This window comes from Tursiops truncatus, chromosome 8, assembly GCF_011762595.2.
Source record: "Tursiops truncatus isolate mTurTru1 chromosome 8, mTurTru1.mat.Y, whole genome shotgun sequence".
Taxonomy (NCBI): domain Eukaryota; kingdom Metazoa; phylum Chordata; class Mammalia; order Artiodactyla; family Delphinidae; genus Tursiops; species Tursiops truncatus.
In genome coordinates, this window is record NC_047041.1 from 101,543,875 (window position 1) to 101,564,540 (window position 20,666).

Genomic DNA, 20,666 nt, shown 5'->3' on the forward strand with positions numbered 1-20,666 from the left:
CTTTCTCAGGACGACTGGGGCTTTCAATAGACGGAAGGGGGTGGGGTCTCGGCGGATAAGATTGTCTGCGATCCTTATTGGGGCTGTGTGGAGTTGAGGTTCTCAGATGCTGGAGGAGGCGAGACCAGAGGCTTGAACTCTGCCTTCGAAGGGTGATGGGGTTTGGGTTGTTGATCACTGTAGGGAAGTCCCATTTCGAAAGGAGACGAAAACAGTCGGCGGTGTTGCCCGTTTTATTTTTTATTAACACATTCCCTGAGGTCCTCACATCCATCCCTTCCCCTCCCACCCCCAGAGGCTTCCCCAGCCACTCCCGATGGCTTCCTCCTCAGGCTTCTCCACCTGAAAGGAGCTCAACTCCATCACTGACATCTGTCAGCAAGCTGGGGCCCGTTCTGGGGCTGCTGCTGAGGGTGGCAGGGTGCTCAGAGCCAGTTCATCCTGGCCTAGGATGCCACCTTCGTCCTCAGCGTTCAGAGGGCCCCTGGACCTGAAGAACTTCACCATGGCACGGACCTGGGGCAGCTCCAAGAATGTCTCCACGGTCAGCAGCATGGCCAGGAGCCCCAGGAGCAAGTACCCTGGGGAGGAGAGGTTACTAGGGCAGCGCTCAGGGTGCTGAGGATGCTCCCCACTCCCCTCCCAGCAAGTGACCAACCCTCACAATTCTCTTAGCACTTCGAACTAAACCTCCCACACCCTGCCCTGGGGCAGGGTCCTTCCAACCCGTGAGGCTCAGCCTCCCCAGTGGCTTATGGGAGTTGTAGTCCAGGCTCCTCTTCCCTCCTCTCCTCCCTGTCACGCTCCTTGGCAGCTGGACTCACCCAGAAGTGCGAACTGGCCAAGGCAGTAAAACACTGGATGCAGGCCATTGTCATGGCCAGGCAGCAGGTCCCCCAGGCCGATGGTGCTGAGTGAGCTGAAGCAGAAGTAGATGGCCTGCAGCAGGCCGCAGTCGCCCTGCAGACCCCACAGCACCAGTGCTGGCAGCAGCACGAAGATACCAGCCACTAGCAGGCCCAGCCCAGATGCCTGCAGTAGCGCAGCCCTGGCCGGCGTCAGCTGCCAATGGATGGCTACCCAGGCACCCGGGCGGCTGAGCAGAGGCAGCAGGCAGTGGCGCAGTGCAGCCACAAGTGCTAAGGAGGCTGGCAGCCCCAGGGCCGTGTAGACCACACAGAAGGCCTTTCCACCTGCCGATAGTGGGGCCATGTGGCCATAGCCTGGAGAGGAGAGAGACAAGGGTAATGAGCACCTGAGTGGGATGCCTGCTGGGTACCCACTTCCTCCAGCCTCCCTCCGGTAGAAGGCTGCCCTCTGGTGGCTGAGATTGCTGGAACTGTTCAGGCAGAGGCTCTGTCTGGCTCTGCTCTTCATTCACTTGGGGTCTTACTCAAGTCCCTTAACCTCTCCGGGCCACTCTTTTATTTTCTGGAACAAGAAAGGATTAAAAGAGACAGTCCCCTCAGGCCTCTTGTAGCTGGGACAGTTCTGAGAGCTGCTGTCCTACCCCAAGGCAGCCTGGCTTCCTGAGAGATTCCTCAGCTCTGCCCTTGACTCCCACTTCCAAACCCACCAGGTGAAATGTTACCCCTTCTTTCATTCCCCAAAGGTATATCAAGTTATCCTGGGTGCCAGGCCTTGTGCTGGAATCAGAGTCTGCCCAGGCTCCAGTGGGGAAGGCAGGCAGGAAAAACAGTCAGGACACCTGACACGAAGGGCTGCAAAAGAGGCAGCGCACGTGAGAGAAGGCATTCAAGGCTGGAAAAGTGTGTGCAAAGGCAGGGAGAGGTGAAAGAGCGGGGCATGCTGGGGGAACAGGGTCGGCTGGTCCAGGGCTGTAAACACAAATACCTAGAGGAGTCAGAAGTAAGACAAAAGGGAGTGGTGGGGACTGGGGTGGGCTGGAGAGCATGTGCTCTGCCCCCAGGGCAGGCCCTGTTCTACTCCACAAGGATTCTGGCTCAGTGCAAATAGGTTTCCCAATTTTTCCAAAAGAAGATAGAAAATGGGGCTTCCCTGGTGGCTCAATGGTTAAGAGTCCTCCTGCCAATGCAGGGGACACAGGTTTGAGCCCTGGTCTGGGAAGATCCCACATGCTGCGGAGCAACTAAGCCCATGCACCACAACTACTGAGCCTGTGCTCTAGAGCCCGTGAGCCAGAGCTACTGAGCCCATGTGCCACAACTACTGAAGCTCAACACGCCTAGAGCCCGTGCTCTGCAGCAAGAGAAGCCACCGCAGTGAGAAGCCTGCGCCCCACAATGAAGAGTAGCCCCCGTTCGCTGCAATTAGAGAAAGCCTGCGCACGGCCAACGAAGATCCAACGCAGCCAAAAATAAATAAATTTTTTAAAAAGATGGAAAATGGCCTTTAAAAAATATTCAGACACTTTGCAGGACAAATCCCTCCAGGGCTGTGGGTCCCATTGCTTTATTCCTCTGGGCCTTCACACATGCTGTTCCCTCTGCCAGGAATTCCTTCGTGTCTATCTCTGTGCCCTCTTGCCTTGGCTACCATCTCATGGGGACTTCCTCCCCCGGGAGCCTTCCCTCACACTCCTTCTGGGATGGTGGTCCTGTATCCCCTGGGTTCACTCCATTTCCCTCCATCCAAGAATTCATCCCATAATTCATGTTCCCAGTCTTGCCTCAGGCCCGTAGGGTCTGGGCACCTCTCCTGGGTCTCAAAGGGTGCCTGGGGGTGGGACTGAGGAGCCCACACCCCTTCTGGCAGTTGAAGTTGAGGCACTAGTTGGGGTGTGTTGGTGTGGGGAGCCCCAGCTGTGATGACAGGCCTAATAAGGCCTGGGCTCTGTCTAGCACTTTGGGGCTGGGGGAAGGGCTGCACCCCCAGGGACCCCAGGTAGCAATGGCCTCAAGCGCCCCTTCCTGCCCGGCCTCCTGGCGGCCTTACCTGTGGTGGTGAGGAGGCTGGCAGTGAAGAGTAGGGCTGAGGGCAGATCCCAGTTCCTGGCCTGGGAGCCATTGCCCAGGCTGGAAACCCCGTGGGCCTGGGCTGCCAGGGCGGTGCCCAGCAGCTCTTCCAGTGCCCTGGGTGGCAGGCAGGCCCTGTACTCCGCCTGGAAAGTGGCCAGCTCGGCCCTGAGGTTGGCCTGGAGCTGGAGTGCTGGAGGCCCCTCCAGGGCCTGGAGCACTGCAGCCCCAAGTCCCAGGGCTAGCAGGTGGGCCACAACCAGTAGCCCGTATCGGGCCCAGGGCCTCAGAGCCCCCATGGTGTGCCGCCCAGAGTCCATCAGAGGTGCCCTGGGAGCCGACTGCTCCACCACAGGCACCTGGGAGGGGCCGGGCAGGGTGGGGCTGGGAGGAGGTGCAGCGTGGGTGGCTGGCGAGGGAGGGAAGCCTGGGAGAGCAGCTGGGGTGAGTGGGGCTGGGAGGGTGAGGCGAGGAGGTGAGCTGGATAACTCCTCCCCATTTCTGGGGCAAGAAGTTTTTTGCCCAGTTCGCCAAAGCTGGGTGGTCGGGTGGTGGGTGGTCCGGGGCGGGATGGAGGAAGGCGAGACCCCGAGAGGTAACTTGACCGGCTCCCAGTCACACCGTGGTGGTTTATTCAGGGATGAGCTCACTCAGTCACAGACCCCATTCACCCGCTCAGCAGGTGCCCGGACCCAGAGGACGTTAGGGGAGAGGACAGACCAGGTCCCTGCCCTCCTGGTGTTCCCACAAGAAGCCTGTTGGCAAGGACGCAGGACAAGTTCACATCATCACAAGCTCCCTGAAGGAAACGCCCCGGGTGTTGGGGGAGAGTTCCGGGGGAGCATCACCTGGAAAGCTCCTCTGAGGAGCGGCATTTCAGCTGGGGAAGAGAAGAGGCCAGGCCAGGTGGGGAAGAGCTAGGGTGGTGAGAAAAACAGAGGCCTGCTGGAGTGGGGCGGAGTTGGGGGTCAGGACACAGGGCCTTGAGGACATGTGGCTCAGGGGACCTATGGAGGGGGCTAGTGCAGGCATCCCGGATGGAAAGGTGGCGGCCTGGGCTGTGGAGTGGGAGAGGGCAGGTGGGGCAGGGTGGCGAGGCGAGGACAGGAGTGGAGGATGCCCGGAGCTCCCTGGACAGATGATGCTCCCTCCACTCTCAGTGCTTCCTGAGAACCCTTCATGCCCAGCCCTCCTGAGTCCCCACCCTGGTAAACACTGGAGTCACAGTAGGTCTGGCTGCCATGGAGTGCGCAGGGGACGGGGAGAGGGAGCCTGGACCCCGCCTCCCATAAACCATGGAGGGGCTGAGCCCAGGGTCCCCTGCCGTAGGGCGTGGTGTGGGAGGGGTAGTCCGCAGAACCCCATGGCATTAAGAGAAGCTTGAGTGGAGCCGGGTGTCAGGGTGGGGGCCCCCTCTTGTATCCAGACCACGGGATAGAAACAAACCCAGGACAAACCACCAAGATGCCACCCGGAGGGCTGTGGGCTCCTGAGTTCAGCGAGCTGCCTGGGGTGGGAGCAGCATAGCTGGGAGGGCATCCCAGGGGAGGTGATGTTGTTGCTGGGCCTTAAGGATGAGCCGGGACCACCCAGCAACAGGAAGAATCAGAGCAAACACAGTTGCTTGAAATGGTGGGAAAGGCTTAGTGAGGGTGGGAGAAGATGGGTGAGGCCCGAGCATGTGGGTGCCAGGGAGGCTGAGAAGGGCCTTGAATGCCTGGTGATGAAGCGGACTTGATCCCAGGAGAGGGATGTGGTGCAGAGCATCCCAGCCTAGGCCCATGCTGAGGGCATGAGGTCCCCAGGGTCATGTGACGGTTTGGATCCCCTGGTTACCTCCAAGAAAGTGACAGGCTGTGCTTGGGGAGACAGCTTGGGGAGTTTATTTGGCTTCATTGGATCCCGAGGCCATGGCCCCAACCCTGGCCGGGGCAGCAGGAAGGCACCCAGAGAGCCCCGGCCCCAAATGACCCCCGGGGCAGGGGGGCCCAGGCACGAAGCCCTGGGGCAGGGGCCACAGTAGCAGGACTTGGTCAAAAGTGCTGGTGACAGCTAAGGCCGGCCCCTCTCCCCTGCACCTCCCCTCCTCCCTGCACCACCCCTGGGGGCAATTCCCTGAGTCAGGCTCTGGTCCTCCCAACCAGCTGGGTACAGTGTCGGGCCCCAGTGGGGCGGGTAAGTCGGGGGACCTGCACGTTGCAGGTGTGGAGGGGTGCAGGCCCCCCGTCCAGTGTGAAGGCTTCCTGTGCAGTGTAGTGTTCCTGACCCCCAGGGGGGGCGGGGTCCCTGGGCGAAACCAAGGCAGCTACAGAGGCATGACCGGCTCCTATTCCAGTGTATGCTGAGGCTCCTGGAGGGCGGTGGGCGCGTGGGGAGCAGCCCGGCCCACTCAGGGCCCTGCCTCTGGTGCCCACGGGGCCTGGGCACCCACGTCTTTGGTCTGCGCCCTGCAGTCCTGAGGGCCCCCTCGGAAGGGGTTGGCGGGTGGAGAGTCCCAGAAGGGGTCTGAGTCTGGGAACAAGGTCCAGGGTGCCCGGCGGGGTGCAGGCTGTGGCGAGGGCAGGGGTGAAGGCCGTGGCCCGGCTGACACAAAGCTCCATGGGTCGATGCGGCTGCGAAGGGGTGAGGGCCGAGGTCGACTGATGAGGCCCAGAGGCGGTGAGCGTGGGGTACCTGGGGTGCCAGGAGCAGAGCGTGATATCCCTGGTGGGGGCGAGACGGCGCTTCCTATGAAGGGAGGGGGAGAGGGCCGAGGTCAGGCAGTCACCACCTCCTGGGTGTCCCCGGGAGGCACTGCCCTGCTCTGGGCCTCAGCTTCCTCATCTGTACAGTGAGTTACGGGACTCATAGCTTCCACGGCCCTTCATGCTTGGGGGCGCATCTGTTTACTACGTAGCAGTTAAGAGTGAGGAGTCCTCTGGAGCAGAGGGACCTGGGCTTAGATCCCAGCCCGGCCACTTACTAGTGGGAGCCTGGAATCCCTCGATATTTCATCTGAAAAACAGGTATAACCAGAGTACCTAGTTCACAGCCTTGTTTCCATAACTGAATGAGGCAACCTCTGTAAAGCACTAGCAACAGTGCCTGGCACAAGTAAGCAACCTGTAGGAGTTCGCTAGCGTCATCATCTTCATTTCTATTATCTCACAACTGGCCTGGCCTGGCCCCTGCCCGCCCCCATCCCCATGGATGGCTGAACGGGGAACTCAGTTCCCTATGGTGCATCCTCATCGCCCTGAGGGGGCGGTCAGCAGACAGCTGTGGCCCCGGCTGTACTGCCCTGCGCGTCCCCACCAGCCCCTCCTCCCCTCTGTCACCAGGCAGAGGCCACTCACCGCGCCTCTCCTCTTCGCGCCGGGGACTCTTGGCTGATGGCTGGCCGGCGGGGACACCCAGTTCCAGCAGCAGGGGCGCGGGGGAGGGCGAGCCGGGGGCGTCGGGGCTCAGCGGGGAGGCCTGGGCGTCCGGCATCTCGGGGGAGAAGCGGATGAGCGGAGAGGGGGGCGGCTCGGCGGGGGACGGCGTGGGCAGCGGGGCGCGGGGCGTTGGCGGGGGCTCCCCGCGCTCGCGGCCCGGTCCACCCGGGGGCTGCAGGTCGCGGCCGAGGCCCAGCGAGGCGAGCAGGGCGGTGCCGCGCAGCAACGCGCGCTGGATCAGCTTGGGCGTCCCGGAGCCGCTGCCGCGCTCCGCCGGGCCCGGCCGCCGCGGCTCCTCGGGCTCCGGGCTCGGCCGCGGGGGGTTACCTGGTGGCGGGTACACAGGTTAGGCCGACTTCGGGGGGACCCCTCGGCGGCCCTGGAGCAAGGACTGGCTTCTGCTCCCCTCTGACGGCCAGCCCAACTCCTCCCAGGCCGCCGCGCCTCCCCCAGCAGAGACACTTTCTGGCCTTTCAGAAGGGGCGGGGCCGGGCAAGGTGGGGTGGGCATCGCAGTCTGAGGAACCAGCAGGAGCAAAGCCTGGGAGGCAACCAGGTGCCCTGGAGCCCAGAGATGGAGGGTGGGCTGGAGGGCAGGCAGGGGATCCACCAGCAAGCAAGCTGAGGCCAGATCGGGGCCTCAGTGGATTATCTGGAGGGGTCCGGGGACAGGTCTGGGACCCATGCTCTGTGCCCACCTCCTTCCTGGCTGGGCAGCCCTGGTCCTTCTGCTCGCCCGCCCCCCTCCAGCGGGAGCACACAGGTCAATTCCAATGTACACAACAGCCCTGAGAGGCACGCATCACTGTCCCTATTCCAGAAATGAGGAAGTTGAGGCTCAGAGAGATGAGCTGTTTGCGTCAGGCCTGAGCTGAATGATCTAGGGGCATTATGTTGTCTGATCCTCATGGCCCAGGCTTGGAGAGGTTAAGGGCTCAGCTAAGCCTGAACTGCCCTGGATTTCAGGACATCTGTGTCCTAACCTGTGGGCCTAGGGTTGGCCCGACTCCATTCTAGACCACCTGGGGTGGGTCTGGGGAACCTGTCATTGAGGACGTAGGGCAGTCTGTGATGGCTTCCCACAAACCCCAATTTTGTCAGGTCCTCCTTAGCTCTAGAACCTGCCATGGCTTTCCACTGCCACTAGAAGAAAGTCTAAGCTCCTTGTCTGGGTTTCAAAGCCTTCTCTCTCTTCCTTGGGCCTGCCTGGAGTGGAGCGCTGGGCTGGGTGTCCAGAGGAAGAAATGCAAAGCTGGGAAAAGTGAGTTTCTGCTATGAACCAGGACTTTGCTTGGGGTCCCTGTCCTCAGCCACAACCCTTACCCCATCTTTCTCTATTTTTTTTTTTGGCCACACCATGCGGTGTGCGGGATCTTAGTTCCCTAACCAGGGACTGAACCCGCGCCCTTGCCAGTGAGAGCACAGGGGTCCTAACCACTGGACCGCCAGGGAATTCCCCCCATCTCTCTGACTCTTATCCCCCCACCCCACCCCACCCCTGCAGTGACCACTGCCTTCTAAAATGCAAATCTGCTAAAGACAAGTCTGCTTCAAAAGTCCCCCATCAATTTCCAGGCCCTTCCTGAACTGGCTCCTGCCTGCCTTTCCACCTTCACTCATTCATTCAACAAACATCTGCTGGCCCATGTGCTGGGGCTGCACTGGGCTCCACAGACCGAGGGGATGCAGGCCTGAACCCCACTTGCTGCTTCAGGCCTGTGAGTCCCTGGCTCTCAGCTCTCCCTCTGAGTTCCAACCTGGATTCCTCTTCCTCAGGTGTGGTGGGCCCCACGGCTGTACACACACTATTCCCTCCGCTCAGCACACCTTCCCCACCTCGGCTCTCAGTGATCCCTTATTTACCATTCAAGACCCAGCTGAGATGTCACATCCTCTGTGAAGCTATGACATTCTGATTTATAAAAAAGTATATATTTTGTCTTCATCTCATACCTGGTACAGAACTCCCCAAACCCTTGGAATTTCCTAAGTGTAAGAATGATAAAGGTGAAAGGAGCGCCTTTTGTTATTCATAAGGAGATCTTTTAACCACATCTGAGTTCATATTGATGCAGTCATTTTTGGAAAGCTCCTAAGGATGGGGTCTGGTTGCCAAGGGAACGAACTATATGATTAGAGGGTTAGAACTTTCAGCCTCCACCTGCACTGGGAAGGGGAGGAGCTGGAGATTGAATCCCATCACCAATGGCCAAGAATTTAAGCAATCAATCGTGTCCATGTAATGAGGCCTCCACAAAAACCCAGCCAAAGCGTTCCAAGAACTTCTGGGTGGTGAACCAGTGGAGGTGCTGGGAAAGTAGCGTGCCTGGAGAGGGCGTGGACACTCTGTGTCCTCCCACATACTCTGCCCTACACATCTCTTCCATCTGGTTGTTCTTGACCTGTAACCTTTTTAATAAACTGGTAATCTAGTAAGTAAATGGCTTTCCTGAGCTTTGTGAGCTGTTCTAGCAAATCATCAGATCTGAGGAGGGGGTCGTGGGGACCTCTGATTTATAGCTGGTCGGTGGGGAGCACAGGTGACAACCCGAACGTACAACTGGTGTCTGAAGTGGGGAGGAGCAGTCCTGTGGGCCTGAACCCTTAACCTGTGGGGTCTGACACAAACTAACTCCAGGTAGGCAGTGTTAGAATTGGATTGGATTGTAGGACCCCCAGCTGGTGTCCCAGAATTGGTCGGTGTGGGGAAAACCCCCAGGCATCTAGTGTCAGAAGTGAAGTGAGTAGAATGGAGAGGAAAACAAGAGGTTTTTCCTCGTTTAGAAGCTTTGCCAGAATCCCATTAACCTGTGCGGTTCTTGCTCACGTTATGCCTTGTAGAGCCCTCGCCCCACCACGTACTACTCCCTACTGTCCTTGTTTATTTCTGAGTCTGCTTTTCCACCAGACTAGGCCCTCCCCAAGGTCAGGGCAGTGTTGATCTCTAGCACCTTGATGCCTGGCTCATAATATATGTCGATACATGTTGGATGGAAGAGTCCACTCTTACAATCCTGTGACAACCATGTAAGGTGACTGCTGTTACGCCACTGTACAGGTGAGGAAACTGATCATTTACAGTGAGTTTAAACAGAACAGGGGAAAAACATGTTTAAAACAGGCAAGAAAAATGGAACAAAGTGAAGTGAAGCTGGAGGTCAGCACACAAACTAAGAATGGAAAGGAGTTCCTGAGGCCGATATTCTGAGAAACCGAGGTTCCCAAAAGTAAGCGACTTGCCCCAGGTAACTCGGCAAGGATTTTAATTTGCCTCTAAGCTCCCTGGCAGTAAGAGTTGGCAACCCTGTTGTTGAGGACAAAGAGAAAAAACATGCTTGACCCAGAGACGAAGGTGAAATCGCTTCTGTGGGGCCTCACAGAGAGGACACGGCCACGTGGTAGTTAGCGGCTCCAGGGCAACAAGCTTCAGGCGGCAGTTGCTGTCAGTGCAGGCTGACTGCGCCCACCAATCTGCCACTCATTGCAACCAGTTCCCCAGGGGCCGGAACACCCAGGTGTGGACAAGGGGTGGGAGTTGGGGCTCCCCGGTGGTGTGGCTAATGCCTGGGACAGTCTCACAGGGTCTTTGATTCTTAGCCAGGTTTTTCACTCTGTGGGTGGTTGGGAGGTCAAGGTCATGCACTCGTAGGTGGGCCCAAGATGGCTGGAGGGTGGGCTTGCACCAGGGGAACCAAGTGCTCAGCCAGCAGCTGGGCTGGGACAGGTGACATCCTTTTAGGTAAGAGGGCAAGCCAGAGAAAGATGGGGTCCAGGCCGTTGTGTCCCTGCTCCTAGGAGCTCAGGGAGAATAAGGCCAAATGGATCTGCAGAATATGGTCAGGGGCTCCTTCAGACTACACACCCAGGTTGACAGGACCTCAAGTTCTCCATTGACCCTTCTGGCCTGGGGCATTCTAGAGCAGGTGACTACAAGCAGCCCCCTTGGCCTTCCAATTCTCAGTTCAGTGCCGGCAGCACGGCTAGCTTGGGGCAATGCAACTGCTGGAGCAGAAAATGGTGTGGCAGACGGGGCTCCAGGGCCCTGCCTCCGGAGTCAGACCTGGGCTCAAATCCCTGTTCTGCTGTATGCCCTATTTCAAACCACTTAACCTCTCTGTGCCTCAGTTTCCTCCTCTATAAAATGGCACACAGGAAGGACCCAATAAACGTTTGCTGTTATTGTTACTGTGAAATGTAGCTCAGGTAATGGTGGAGGTGACGCGCTGGGTGGGGTGAGAGGAGTGAGTCTAACTTGTTTGCTGAATAGGACTCTGGTCTGATAACAGTTAAGCCAGGTCCTATATTCTGGCTGCGAGAAGCAGGTACAGCTGGGGGCTCTAAAGGGACCCACGGGCAAGGGAGGCTGCAACTTTCTAGTCCCTGCCAATGCTGGGCAGTGCTGAGCTGAGCCCTTGTCCCTCTGACACAGGAGCCCCAGTTTCTGCTAACCCCCTACCTTCCCAAGTAGTTTGTATGTGAGAAACCCTTTCTTCAAGTGAAAGTTTCTGGGAAAGCTCACTACGAGCATGAGAGTCAAAGTCTCCCTGGGTTCAAATCCTTAGCTGGGGGATTTAGGCAGATTACTTTACCTCGCAGAGCCTCTGTTTTCTCGTCTCTCAAATGGGTATAATAATCCCTCATGAGATTGTTGCTTGGATGGAATGCCTGACACACAGTAAGTGCTACTGCCATTATGGAAAACAGAAAAGTCCAGAACTGCCCCAGATGCAGCGAGTAGGCCCTAGATCCCCACCCGTTCAGATTTCTTATCCTCTTCTCCACCTACAGGCTCCCCAGAAGGGACTCTGAGAAGCACAGTGTGGCAGCCACTTTTCTAGCTCCACCCCACATGCACAGTTTCCTTCTCTTCTCTCGGCCCAGCTTCCCCTGGGTCCCAAATGCGGGGCACCGTTCCTTGTTTTCCTGTCTTCCCTAGAGCTTGCTGAGGGCACAGCAGCTGCCACAGGGCCAGGGGAGAGCCCTCTTGCAGGCCAGCCCTGAATAGGGTCCCTGAGGCCTAGGCTGGATCCAGCTCAGTTGTGGGCTGATGGGTCAGACCTGGGTTCTAGGAATGGCCTGCCTTGCAGGCTGGCTTCTTGTAGCCTGCCCATAGGACCCACAGGAGTGCAGCAACAGTCTGCTGGGGGGAGACAAGGCCACTCACCATTGAGCATGGGGGGTGTGGAAGGAGATCCTAAGGGGGATGAGTCATCTGAATCCAGGTACCACGTGGCTTCGTCCAGGCGGGACCTTCTCCTGGTGAGGGGACGAGAGGGGAGTTGTGCTTCGTGAATCTCAGGACTGTTGGGAGGCAGAAGACACTCGGTGGGTGGCACTCAGGCACTCACCTCCCGTTCTGGGCTTCTCCGGGCTTGGGGGAACTGGGCCCCCAGGCCCAGCATGCTCGCCGCTCTCCATTGCTTGAGTCCTCTAGACGTCTTGGGGACTGTCGGCCCCATGCCTGGCCTGGTTCTGCAGGCTCCACTGTGGCGGGCAGGGGGAGGGGGGAATGGAAGGAGTCTGAGCTGAGGTCAAGAACCCTGATCCTTGTCCTCCCATCATGAGAATCAAGCTCCAGGGGCAACTTCTTGGAGGATTGGGGTGGGGTGTGGGTCAGGCTGGGCCCCATCCCATTCCCAGGGTGAGCTTTGGGCCACAGAGAATCTGAACGGAACTGGGGTAGGTGGGTGTGGGTCCTGGGACTGGCAGTGAGGCATCTCATCTAGTCCTTCTTCACCCGGCATTTGCTACTTAGCAGTTAGTACAGCCACTACAGCCAACTGCGTGGGTTTGAATTCTGACTCTGCCACTTGCTAGCTGTGCAACATTAGGCAGTTACTTGTCTCACTTTTCTCATCAGTAAAACTTATATAATAACAAGGACATCTACCTCACAGGGTCTTCGTGAGGAATTAATATTAGCAAAGTGTTTAGGAAAATGAATGGGACATAGTGTCATACAATTGCTAGACTGAAAAAAGTTGTAAAATGCATGCTGCTTGGGGAACTTAGAGGTACCAGTTTAGACAGATAGGGGAGGGCGCCTGGGAGCAGGGGGGAAGAGGAGGAGACAGTGTGTGGGATCTACTTCCAAGGATAAGGTTTGACTGACAAAAGGATAAGGTCTGGTGGTAAGGGCATGGGCAAGGGGAGGCGAAGTTTCTTACACTGGATGGCCCGGAACCGGGGGAAGGTGGGCGAGTCCCCAGCCCCGACCTCGAAGACGTTTCTCCTCCTGTCCAGGCCGGGAGAGGCCTGCACGGTGATGCGGTGTTTGAAGTCTGGGGTTGGGGGGGAAGCAGGGCGCAGGTTTGTGGTGAAGGAGAGACTGGATCCTAACCTGCAGGGCCCCTCAGCAGTTCCCAGGCCACGCAGGCAGTGCTGGAACAGGGCCTGGCACAGTGGCTGGGTGACTGGGGTCGGCCTCACTGCCTTCCTGGGCCCCAGGCTCTCCGTAAGGAAAGCAGACCTCTCACGCGGAGAAGCGCAGCGGAGTCGGAGATTCCCAGGAGCGGCCCACCCCACTCCCTCGGCTTTCTCAGAACTTTCATGAGCCCCGCCCCTTCCCGGCCGTAGCCATTCCCAGGCCGACATGCAAATATTCCCGCCAAAACCCGCCCACAAACGAAAACACACTCCGGGCCCCTCCCCTTCCAGCCTCGTCTTACAGGCCCACCCACCAACGCCCTAGACCAATCCCGGTGTGGCCAGCACACCCGCCTGACCCCACCCCTCCGCCCACGAAGCCAATGGCGGGCGGCGTGCTGGGACCCGCCCCTTACCGAGCGGCATGCTGATGCGCTCGCCGCCGTCGCGCGCGCGGAGTTTGCTGCGCTTGAAGGTTCCGCGGCGGCGGCGAACGTGTGGCCGTTCGCGATCAACTTGCTGCAATAGAAGCGTCAACTCGCGCTCGAACACCTCCAGCTCCCACTGGGCCAGCAGGTGCTCGCGCCGCCGCAGCTGCTCTGCCTGTGACCGCTGCTCACGCGCCGCGCGGGTCAGCTCCTCCTCGCGGCTCAGTAGTTCCTGTGCCCGGGACAATGGAGGCGGTGGAGTCAGTCGGGTACGGTCTCAGACGCTCACCCCCACCTTCTGCCCCATGGAAACCGGGGAGACATTCCTTCCCGGCGTCCCCTTCCAACCCTGGGACCCCGACTCCTCCCACCTTTTCTTTGGCCCGCAGCTCGTCAAAGAGGCCTTGGATCTCGCGCTTCCAGCCTTCCTGCATGGAATGGAAGGAGTCCCGCGGCATTTCCCGCAGGACCTGCGCCTCTAGTGCCTCCAACTGCTGAAGGATGGAGGCGAAGTCGGGCCTGCGGTGGGGATCCTGCGCCCAGCAATCTGGGGAAACGGAGTGGAGGGGGGACAGGATAAGAAGGGGTCTGTGAGTGGATATGTCCTGGGCCAAGGAGCTCTGCCCCTCACCCTCCTGCCCCATCCCCTTACCGGCCATGAGCTGTGCGAAGGGCTCGGGGCAGGTGGATGGGATGGGCAGTGTGAGCTTGTTAACGGCCACTCCATAGGCTACAGCAAGGCAGTCGATGCCACGGTAGGGCACCTCCCCAGTCAGCAGTTCCCACAGGAGCACCCCAAAACTGTGGGTGAGACAAAGGGTCTATGGCCCCTCCTCTACTTATTCGTTGCCATTTCATCCCAAGGCAACCAAGAGCTCAGTGGTCTGTGTCCCTCCCTCTGGGCTCTGCTTGTCTGCCCAGCCCTAGATTTTGGCAGCCACCTCTGCCCTCTGCAGCCCCATATCTGTCCAGCCTCCACCCAGCCGCACCTCCAGACATCGCTGCCCTTAGAGAAGGTGGAGGCCTTGATAACCTCAGGAGCCATCCAGGCATAGGTGCCTGCAGCACTCATTTGCGTGGTTTTGTGCCACTCGCGGGCCAGGCCGAAGTCAGTGATCTTCAGGGTCTTGTGCTCCATGTCGTCACCTTCAATGGGCTGCAGCAGCAGAACTGGGGAAGAGAGGAAGGGCTGTGGTGCTCCAGGCTCAGGTGGTGGGGACAAGGGAGGAGCTGGGAGCAAACTGTCATCTGACAGACATCCTGGCTGGGTACTGGGGGCACCGAGGTGAACTGGTCTCAATCTTGCCCTGGAGAGCTCATAGCTGGGGTTGGGGTAGAATCAGACAATAAGCACAAGGCTGGGAAACATTTACCAAGGGGTTACCAGAGGCCAGGCATTTTACACTCAGCATTAGCACTCACAAAAAAAAAAAGTCTATGAGGTAGACATCATTATCCCCATTTTGCAGAAGAGGAAACTGAGCAATAATTTGATTTAACCTAGGGCATATGCAAATAAAGCAGATGCCACGACCTGGTCTGTGTGCTTCCAAAGCCAGTGCTCTAACTTTCTCCTAACACTGCACGGAATAGAAATGGGCAATATGGGGACCTTCCTGGTGGTCCAGTGGTTAAGACTCCACGCTTCCACTGCAGAAGGCACGGTTCAATCCCTGGTTGGGGAACTAATACCCCGCATGCCACGGTGTGGCCAAAAAAAAAAAAAGAAAGAAAGAAGTGGGCAATATGGCAGCCTCTCAGCATTTGTAACTTTGATTTCAAGAGAAACCTGTGTCTTGTCATTTTGCTGAGGCAGGAGTGTGAATCAGAACCTGCCTCGGGGTGGGGAGCAGGAGGGAACCCCCTCGTGAGAAAGGAAGCCCAGCAGGCACTACAGACCCCTGGTGTCCATGTCCCATTGTGGCTAGCGCAGCCGCTCCCAGGGGAAAGATTCCAAAAGATATCCACTGATGCAGCTGGATGTGAAGAGAGAGAAGGGGGTATAAGAAAGTGGTGGTTCTTGGCTAGAAAGGAGTTTGGGACAAATGTAGTAGTGGATAGACGTGGCAAGGGCTGATGGCTTTGTCCCAAATGGGGCCACCATACTCTGTACAGAGAGGAGAGGCAGCAGCTTGCAAATCTCTCACCAGGAAAAGCATGGCTCAAAGGAGAGAAGTTTTAGAGGAATAAAAAGAGGACAAAATTATAGAATTTTCAAGGTTCTGAAGAGGCCTCTCTACTTTTCTGGTTATAGCCAACTGCATTGTAGAGAAGTGGCATCCAAGCCAATGACATTTCTGAACACACGTCCTTTCAGGGCACACCTCTCAGCAATCCTGCCCAGAGTGACAGCACCATAGTGGGGGCAGAGGACACAGGTACCTAATACAGCCCGGCGAGTCAGGGAAGACTTCTCAGAGGAGGTGACAGAAGCAGGGTATTCGCTTTTCTAGGTCTAAAGCCACAACTCCTGATCCTGCTGCTGGCCGAGCTCTCTGGGCCTCCTGGGGGCATCTGGCACTGCTGCTCAACCCCTCCCTGCTGTCCTTGGCTCCCAGGACCTCTGGCTGCTTTTGCTGTTTCCTTCAGGGCCTCCCCACCCTTAGCCTTTTCAATGCTGGCGTTCCTCAGAGCCTGGCCTCCCCTTGACCTTGGCCCACTGCCCCCAGGCTGTCCTGGACTCTCCCAGGTGCCAGCTGCCCCCTCCTCACTGGCATCTCCCACATTGGGAGCTCCAGTTCAGAAGTCGATCCAGCTGCCTATCAGCTGCCCTACCTGACGTCTTTATGCCCTCAACAACCATCTTCATCCTTCCACCGTGCCTGGCAAATCTTCCCACAATTTCTCAAAATTCAGAGAATGATCCTGCAATCTACCCTCTCCTCTTAGCCAAACTGGGGCTGAGTACTGAACAGTTAAAGCTAGGCATGACGACAAAACCCACCTCAGAGGATCATCATGAGTATTAAACAAGATCACCTTTTTTTTTTTTTTTTTTTGGCGGCACCAAGCGGCATGTGGGAACCTAGTTCCCCAGCCAGGGATGGAACCCGTGCCACCTGTAGAGAGGAAGCGCAGAGTCTTAACCACTGAGCCGCCAGGCAAGTCCAGCGAGATCACGCTTCTTAAAGCTTTAGCGCGGGATCTGACAGTTGTCCTAAAGACTCTGCTGCTAATCTCCCTCAGATTGACTTTCTCCTCCAACCTCTAACATCTTACTCCCAGCTTCACAACAGCCTCCGGCCCGGCTGTTGAAGACTCAGAACTGGACCATTCAGTAAGCTCTGCGAAAGTTCATTCCAGAGAAGAGCCGCAGCAGGCTGGGGCAGGCAGCTGGAGAGGGACCAGGCAAAGGGATCCATGTACTGGGGCTGGGGGGAGGGACTCCCGCCTCCTCTGGTGCCAGGACCCACCCATCCTCTTGACGGCTGCTTCTCAGTCGGGTCTCTAGCCACTTGTGGTACCTCACAGACTGGTGAATCACCTTCTGCGCCAGTATCTCGAGCTGGGAGGCCAGCCTCCCTTTTTCGGTCAGGTAATCTGAAGTCCAGAGAGGGGCAGCAACTCACTCGAAGTCTCAGGACTTCTTTCTATTGGTGGCCTTTCTGCCGCCTCCTACCCCCCAGCTTGACCTGACACCTGTGAAGCCTTATCCTCACCTCCGTGTCCCCTGCTTTTCTCCAAGTGCCTTGAATTTGTTCCAACCCAAGTTGCTCTTCTGGTGTCTGATGTAGACCTTGGGGATGGGGCGGTCAGGGGTCACTCAGAGGAGAAGGGGCTAGAGATCCCCCTCCCAGCATCCCGTTAGGGCTCCCTGGCCTCTGAAAGGGACCTGGCCCCCAGCCCCCTTCCTGGGCTGCCTCTGTGAAGCTTGGGAGTGGCCTAGGCAGCTTACGCCTCTTCCGCTTCCCTCCCATGGTCCCTACTTCTCCTTTCTGGGAGGCCTGGCTCAGGTCTCCAATGGGGGCGGGGGTCCTTTGGTGGAGAATTGGGGGAGGTCAGGCCCAGGCTGGGCTGGCTGGTCAGTCCTGTGACTCGTGGGCCTAGAGAATTCCCCCTCCTCTCCCTGCCAGGCTTCCTCACAAGGCCCCCATTGTCCAGGAAAATCACGCCATTGTTTCCTGCCTGCACCCCCCCCATCCCAGGGACTCCCCCCGCCAATGCCGCAGACAGCAGCCCGGGCCTAGAACTGGGGTCTACGAGGTGGGAGGCCAGGCTCAGCAAGGCTAAGGGCACCCTGCCTGCCTTTCACCACCACCCAGACTCTGGGAGGGAACTGGGGGGGAGTAGGGGCGCAATCCCTGGCTCCTTCCTCTCCCACAAACCCCCTACCCCCAGCTCTTTCCTCCCCTGCAGGCAGCTGGGCTGGGGAGAGAGCAGAGGCTGGAGCAGGGGCAGGAAGCCGGCTCAGGGGCAGCAGGAAACGCAGGAAGCGGTGGGGAGGGTGGGGAGCAGGAGCCTGGGCTATTGTTCCATTTTTTCTGGAAAGAAAACTGGAGGAAAAACAGAAGACGGGAGTCCCCTCCCCCCAGGCCTTCGGGGAATCCCCCTCAGGCTGGGGCAGGGAGTGGGGGTCCCTAGATGGCTAGGGCCCAGGAGGGAGGCTGAGAGGTGGGATCTGCCCCCTACTGTGGATGAGAGGAGTGGGTGGGGTCGCTGGCAGGCCTCCCCAGGCCCCGCTGGCCCTGGCAAGGACTTGGATATCACTGGGCCCTGGTGTTCTGCTCCCCACAAGCCGCTTATCCATGCTCAGCCCAGGCCAGGAGGCTCAAAATATCCATGCTCACCCCTCCAAGAGCCACCCGTGCCTCTCCAGTGACCTCACCGGCCCTTCCTTTGCTCTACAGCTGCACCTCAGCCCCCAGCAGGCCCAGCCCAGGTACCCACTACCGTGCTGCGGCCTGCCTCCTTGCCTTTGCTCTTGTCAGGCCCTGCATCCAACTGGGTCCCTCCTGAACATTCCCTGCTTTGGGCTCGGTGTGAAGCTCGTCTGCTTCAGAAAGCCCTCCCAACCTGCCACTTGCTTGTCTTGGGCCCAGGCTGGGCAGCGTGTAGGACCTGAAATGGCTGGAGATGGAGTGCCTTACCGCTTGAGTCTTTCTTAGCCCCGCCACGCCCACTCCCAAGTGCTGATTCCAGGCAAAGCCCTCTTGGTGATCCAGCCTTCAAACATCCACACCCATGGCTGAGGACCCACTGTGTACCGGGCATCGGATGCCCAGCCTGCTAAGCCGTTTCACCCTCCCGATCACTCCCTTTTTACAGAGTCTGAAATCGAGGTTCTGAGTTGAAATAACCAGCTAGAGATCATGCAGCCAGGGGGGGAGGGGTGGGGCCAGAATTCCATCCCTGGCCCCAGCTTTGACCACCACGGGGCAGGGGAAGAGGGTGGTTTTTCCCCCTTTGAGATTTCTGTTCTGGAGGAGCTGCCCACCACAAGTGGAGGGGGGAGGAGGCACCAACAGGACAACGGTGAACTTCAGGGGAGTTCCCTGCAGATGAGGGGGCGCCAGCACCCAGCACTCCTCCCTCCTTGAGGTAGTGGCCACGGTTAGGCAAGCTGCTTACGGCCCACGTGAGAGGTTCCAATTTTTTTAACTTGGCAGCTGTGAGCTGGGATCAAGGACTCTTTTTGGGGATGGGGCGTGAAGGACTCTGTTGGGTGCCTGGAACTCCTGCTTTGGGGCTAGTGTGAGCCCACGGGCACCCCGGTCAACTCAGATTCCCCTAGGGGAGGAACTCCTGCCTCTAGTAGATCCCCAGGTAGGCTCAGCTAAGCGTTGTTAGTAGGTGTGTACTTGGGCCGTGCCAACCTCCACCCATGCTCCCCAAAACTCACTGTTGTTGGACTTGAGGTCTCGGTGGATGACAGGCACCAGGGCCTCGCAGTGCAGGTAGTGCATCCCACGAGCAATTTGCACGGCCCAGTTGACGAGCACATGGGGGGGCACACGCCGCCCAGCCAGGGCACGGCTGAGGGGCCCGCCGGCAGCATACTCCATCACCAGGCACAGGTTGGGCTCCTCCAGGCACACGGCCTTGAGGGCAATGATGTTGGGGTGTGCCAGCATGGCGAAAAGCCGGGCCTCCTGTCGCACGCTCTCAGCTGTCACGCTGATGTCTTCATCGGGGTCCTGGCGAGCTGCCTTCACAGCCACCAGCTCGCCTCGCCAGCTGCCGCGGTAGACCTTGCCGAAGCCACCGATGCCGATCACCTCCTCCAGCCGCAGCTCCTGGAAGCTGGCCATCTCGCAGGGGGGCGGACCGCCGCCCCGAGACACATAGTTGGACGGAAAGATGCCCACCTGGCCTCCCACCTGGCCCGCCCACCAGCCCTCATCGCCTGAGATAGCTGCATCCCGGGACAGCACCTCCACACGGTCGCCCTTCCGCAGGGCCAGCTCGTCCTGCCCATTGGGCTCGTAGTCAAACAGGGCTGTCCACACAGGGTTGGCATAAGCTGCCGCCTTCGGGGATCCCTCTGGCCAACCTCCGCCGCCTCCCCCACTGCCCCCACTGCCACCGCTGTTCCATGACCCCAGCGGGCTCTTGAGGAAGAGGTTCTTCAAGGGCTCCATGGCTGGGAGCTGGCGTTGGTGGGTGTGGGGGACCTTCCCTGGGTGCCCCTGGTCCCCACCCTTGCTGACTGCCGAGGCCCTAGTCCCGGAACCTGGGCATCCGGGCCCTGGCCCTCAGCCCCAGACCCACGCCTCTCTGGGGAGCCAGGAGTGTCGCCTCCCGGCCCCCCGCATCTCGGGCTTCCGGGGGAAGGCGACCTAGGGCAGTGTGGTCAGGCTCGGGGGGTGGGCCCCCGGGGCCTCCGGCGTCTCACCATCGCTGGCACAGAGGGGCCCGGGCGTCCCTCAGTCTGGAGCAGTCCTGGGAGTCTGGCTCCGGCACCCGCCAAGTGTAAGGTGGGGCCAGCAAGGGGCAGCGCCTGGACTCCGGTTGGGTCTCTTTGCGCAGGGGGTGGCTGGAGTGTCTCTAGCTGGGCCAAGCTGCCTCTTCCCGGCTGGGCTCTCTCAACCCGATGGCTCCAACCCCGTTCCCTTCTTCCTCCTCCCTTTGTACTTTGGCCCCGGGGGCGGGAGGCAGAGGTGGAGGGTGGAGTTTCACTTTTTTCCGCTGTTCTCCCTCCTGCAGGAAACAGCATCAGATGACGCGGGCGGGTAGCACCGCTCCCCTCCCAGAGGCTGCGGGGCGACTGGGCCTGGGAGTTCCCGGGTAGGCGGGCAATGAGAGGCAGAAGGTGGGGAAGGGTAGCCCCGATCCCCCATGACAGCAGGTTTAGGGTCCAAGTTGGTTTCTACTAAGGACGGGCCATCCCCACTCTCTACATCCGCATCAGCAAAATTGGGGCAAAGAACCGGGCTTGGGAGAGGGGCAAACCCGAGTTTGGTCTTGGCTCCGAAGTTGCAGGGCTGTGTGACCCATCCTCTCTACGCCTCATTCTCTTCGTATGTGAAACTGGGGCCTGAAGCTCAGCTTTGCAGAGCTAGTGGGATGGGGGTGCGTAAGACA

General features: G+C 58.9%; 2 protein-coding genes across 3 annotated transcripts; both read right to left on the reverse strand.

The window, feature by feature from the left end:
- Positions 1 to 124: 124 nt before the first annotated feature.
- On the reverse strand, positions 125 to 3,289 carry KCNK7 (potassium two pore domain channel subfamily K member 7). Its single transcript, XM_033861074.2, has 3 exons — positions 2,917 to 3,289; positions 825 to 1,223; positions 125 to 581 (listed from the first exon to the last, which is right to left on the reverse strand). Exons 1-3 carry the CDS (start codon positions 3,254 to 3,256, stop codon positions 376 to 378), a joined length of 945 nt encoding a protein of 314 aa, XP_033716965.1. The 5' UTR covers positions 3,257 to 3,289; the 3' UTR covers positions 125 to 375.
- A 1,507-nt stretch (positions 3,290 to 4,796) lies between these two features.
- Positions 4,797 to 20,204, reverse strand: MAP3K11 (mitogen-activated protein kinase kinase kinase 11). 2 transcript variants are annotated; one of them, XM_033861072.2, is made up of 11 exons: positions 18,985 to 20,204; positions 14,135 to 14,315; positions 13,798 to 13,946; positions 13,517 to 13,692; positions 13,134 to 13,377; positions 12,519 to 12,632; positions 11,700 to 11,835; positions 11,516 to 11,607; positions 6,272 to 6,679; positions 5,899 to 5,930; positions 4,797 to 5,663 (listed from the first exon to the last, which is right to left on the reverse strand). In XM_033861072.2, exons 1-11 carry the CDS (start codon positions 19,721 to 19,723, stop codon positions 4,989 to 4,991), a joined length of 2,946 nt encoding a protein of 981 aa, XP_033716963.1. In that variant the 5' UTR covers positions 19,724 to 20,204; the 3' UTR covers positions 4,797 to 4,988. The 2 variants fall into 2 exon arrangements, with proteins under 2 accessions (XP_033716963.1, XP_033716964.1); XM_033861073.2 differs by lacking the exon at positions 5,899 to 5,930 and having other exon boundaries at positions 5,193 to 5,663; positions 18,985 to 20,203.
- Between the last annotated feature and the right edge of the window lie 462 nt (positions 20,205 to 20,666).

Excerpts from the sequence above, each read along its gene's own strand:
- KCNK7 (XM_033861074.2), bottom strand. The coding sequence starts at position 3,256 with ATGGACTCTGGGCGGCACACCATGGGGGCTCTGAGGCCCTGGGCCCGA. Across the intron at positions 1,224-2,916 it reads CAGCCTCCTCACCACCACAG|GCTATGGCCACATGGCCCCA; the intron begins GTAAGGCCGCCA and ends TCTCCTCTCCAG. Across the intron at positions 582-824 it reads TGGCCAGTTCGCACTTCTGG|GGTACTTGCTCCTGGGGCTC; the intron begins GTGAGTCCAGCT and ends TCTCCTCCCCAG.
- MAP3K11 (XM_033861072.2), bottom strand. The coding sequence starts at position 19,723 with ATGGAGCCCTTGAAGAACCTCTTCCTCAAGAGCCCGCTGGGGTCATGG. Across the intron at positions 6,680-11,515 it reads CACACCCCCCATGCTCAATG|GTAACCCCCCGCGGCCGAGC; the intron begins GTGAGTGGCCTT and ends ACCCGCCACCAG. Across the intron at positions 5,664-5,898 it reads GGGATTCCAGGCTCCCACTA|GAAGCGCCGTCTCGCCCCCA; the intron begins GTAAGTGGCCGG and ends CTCCCTTCATAG.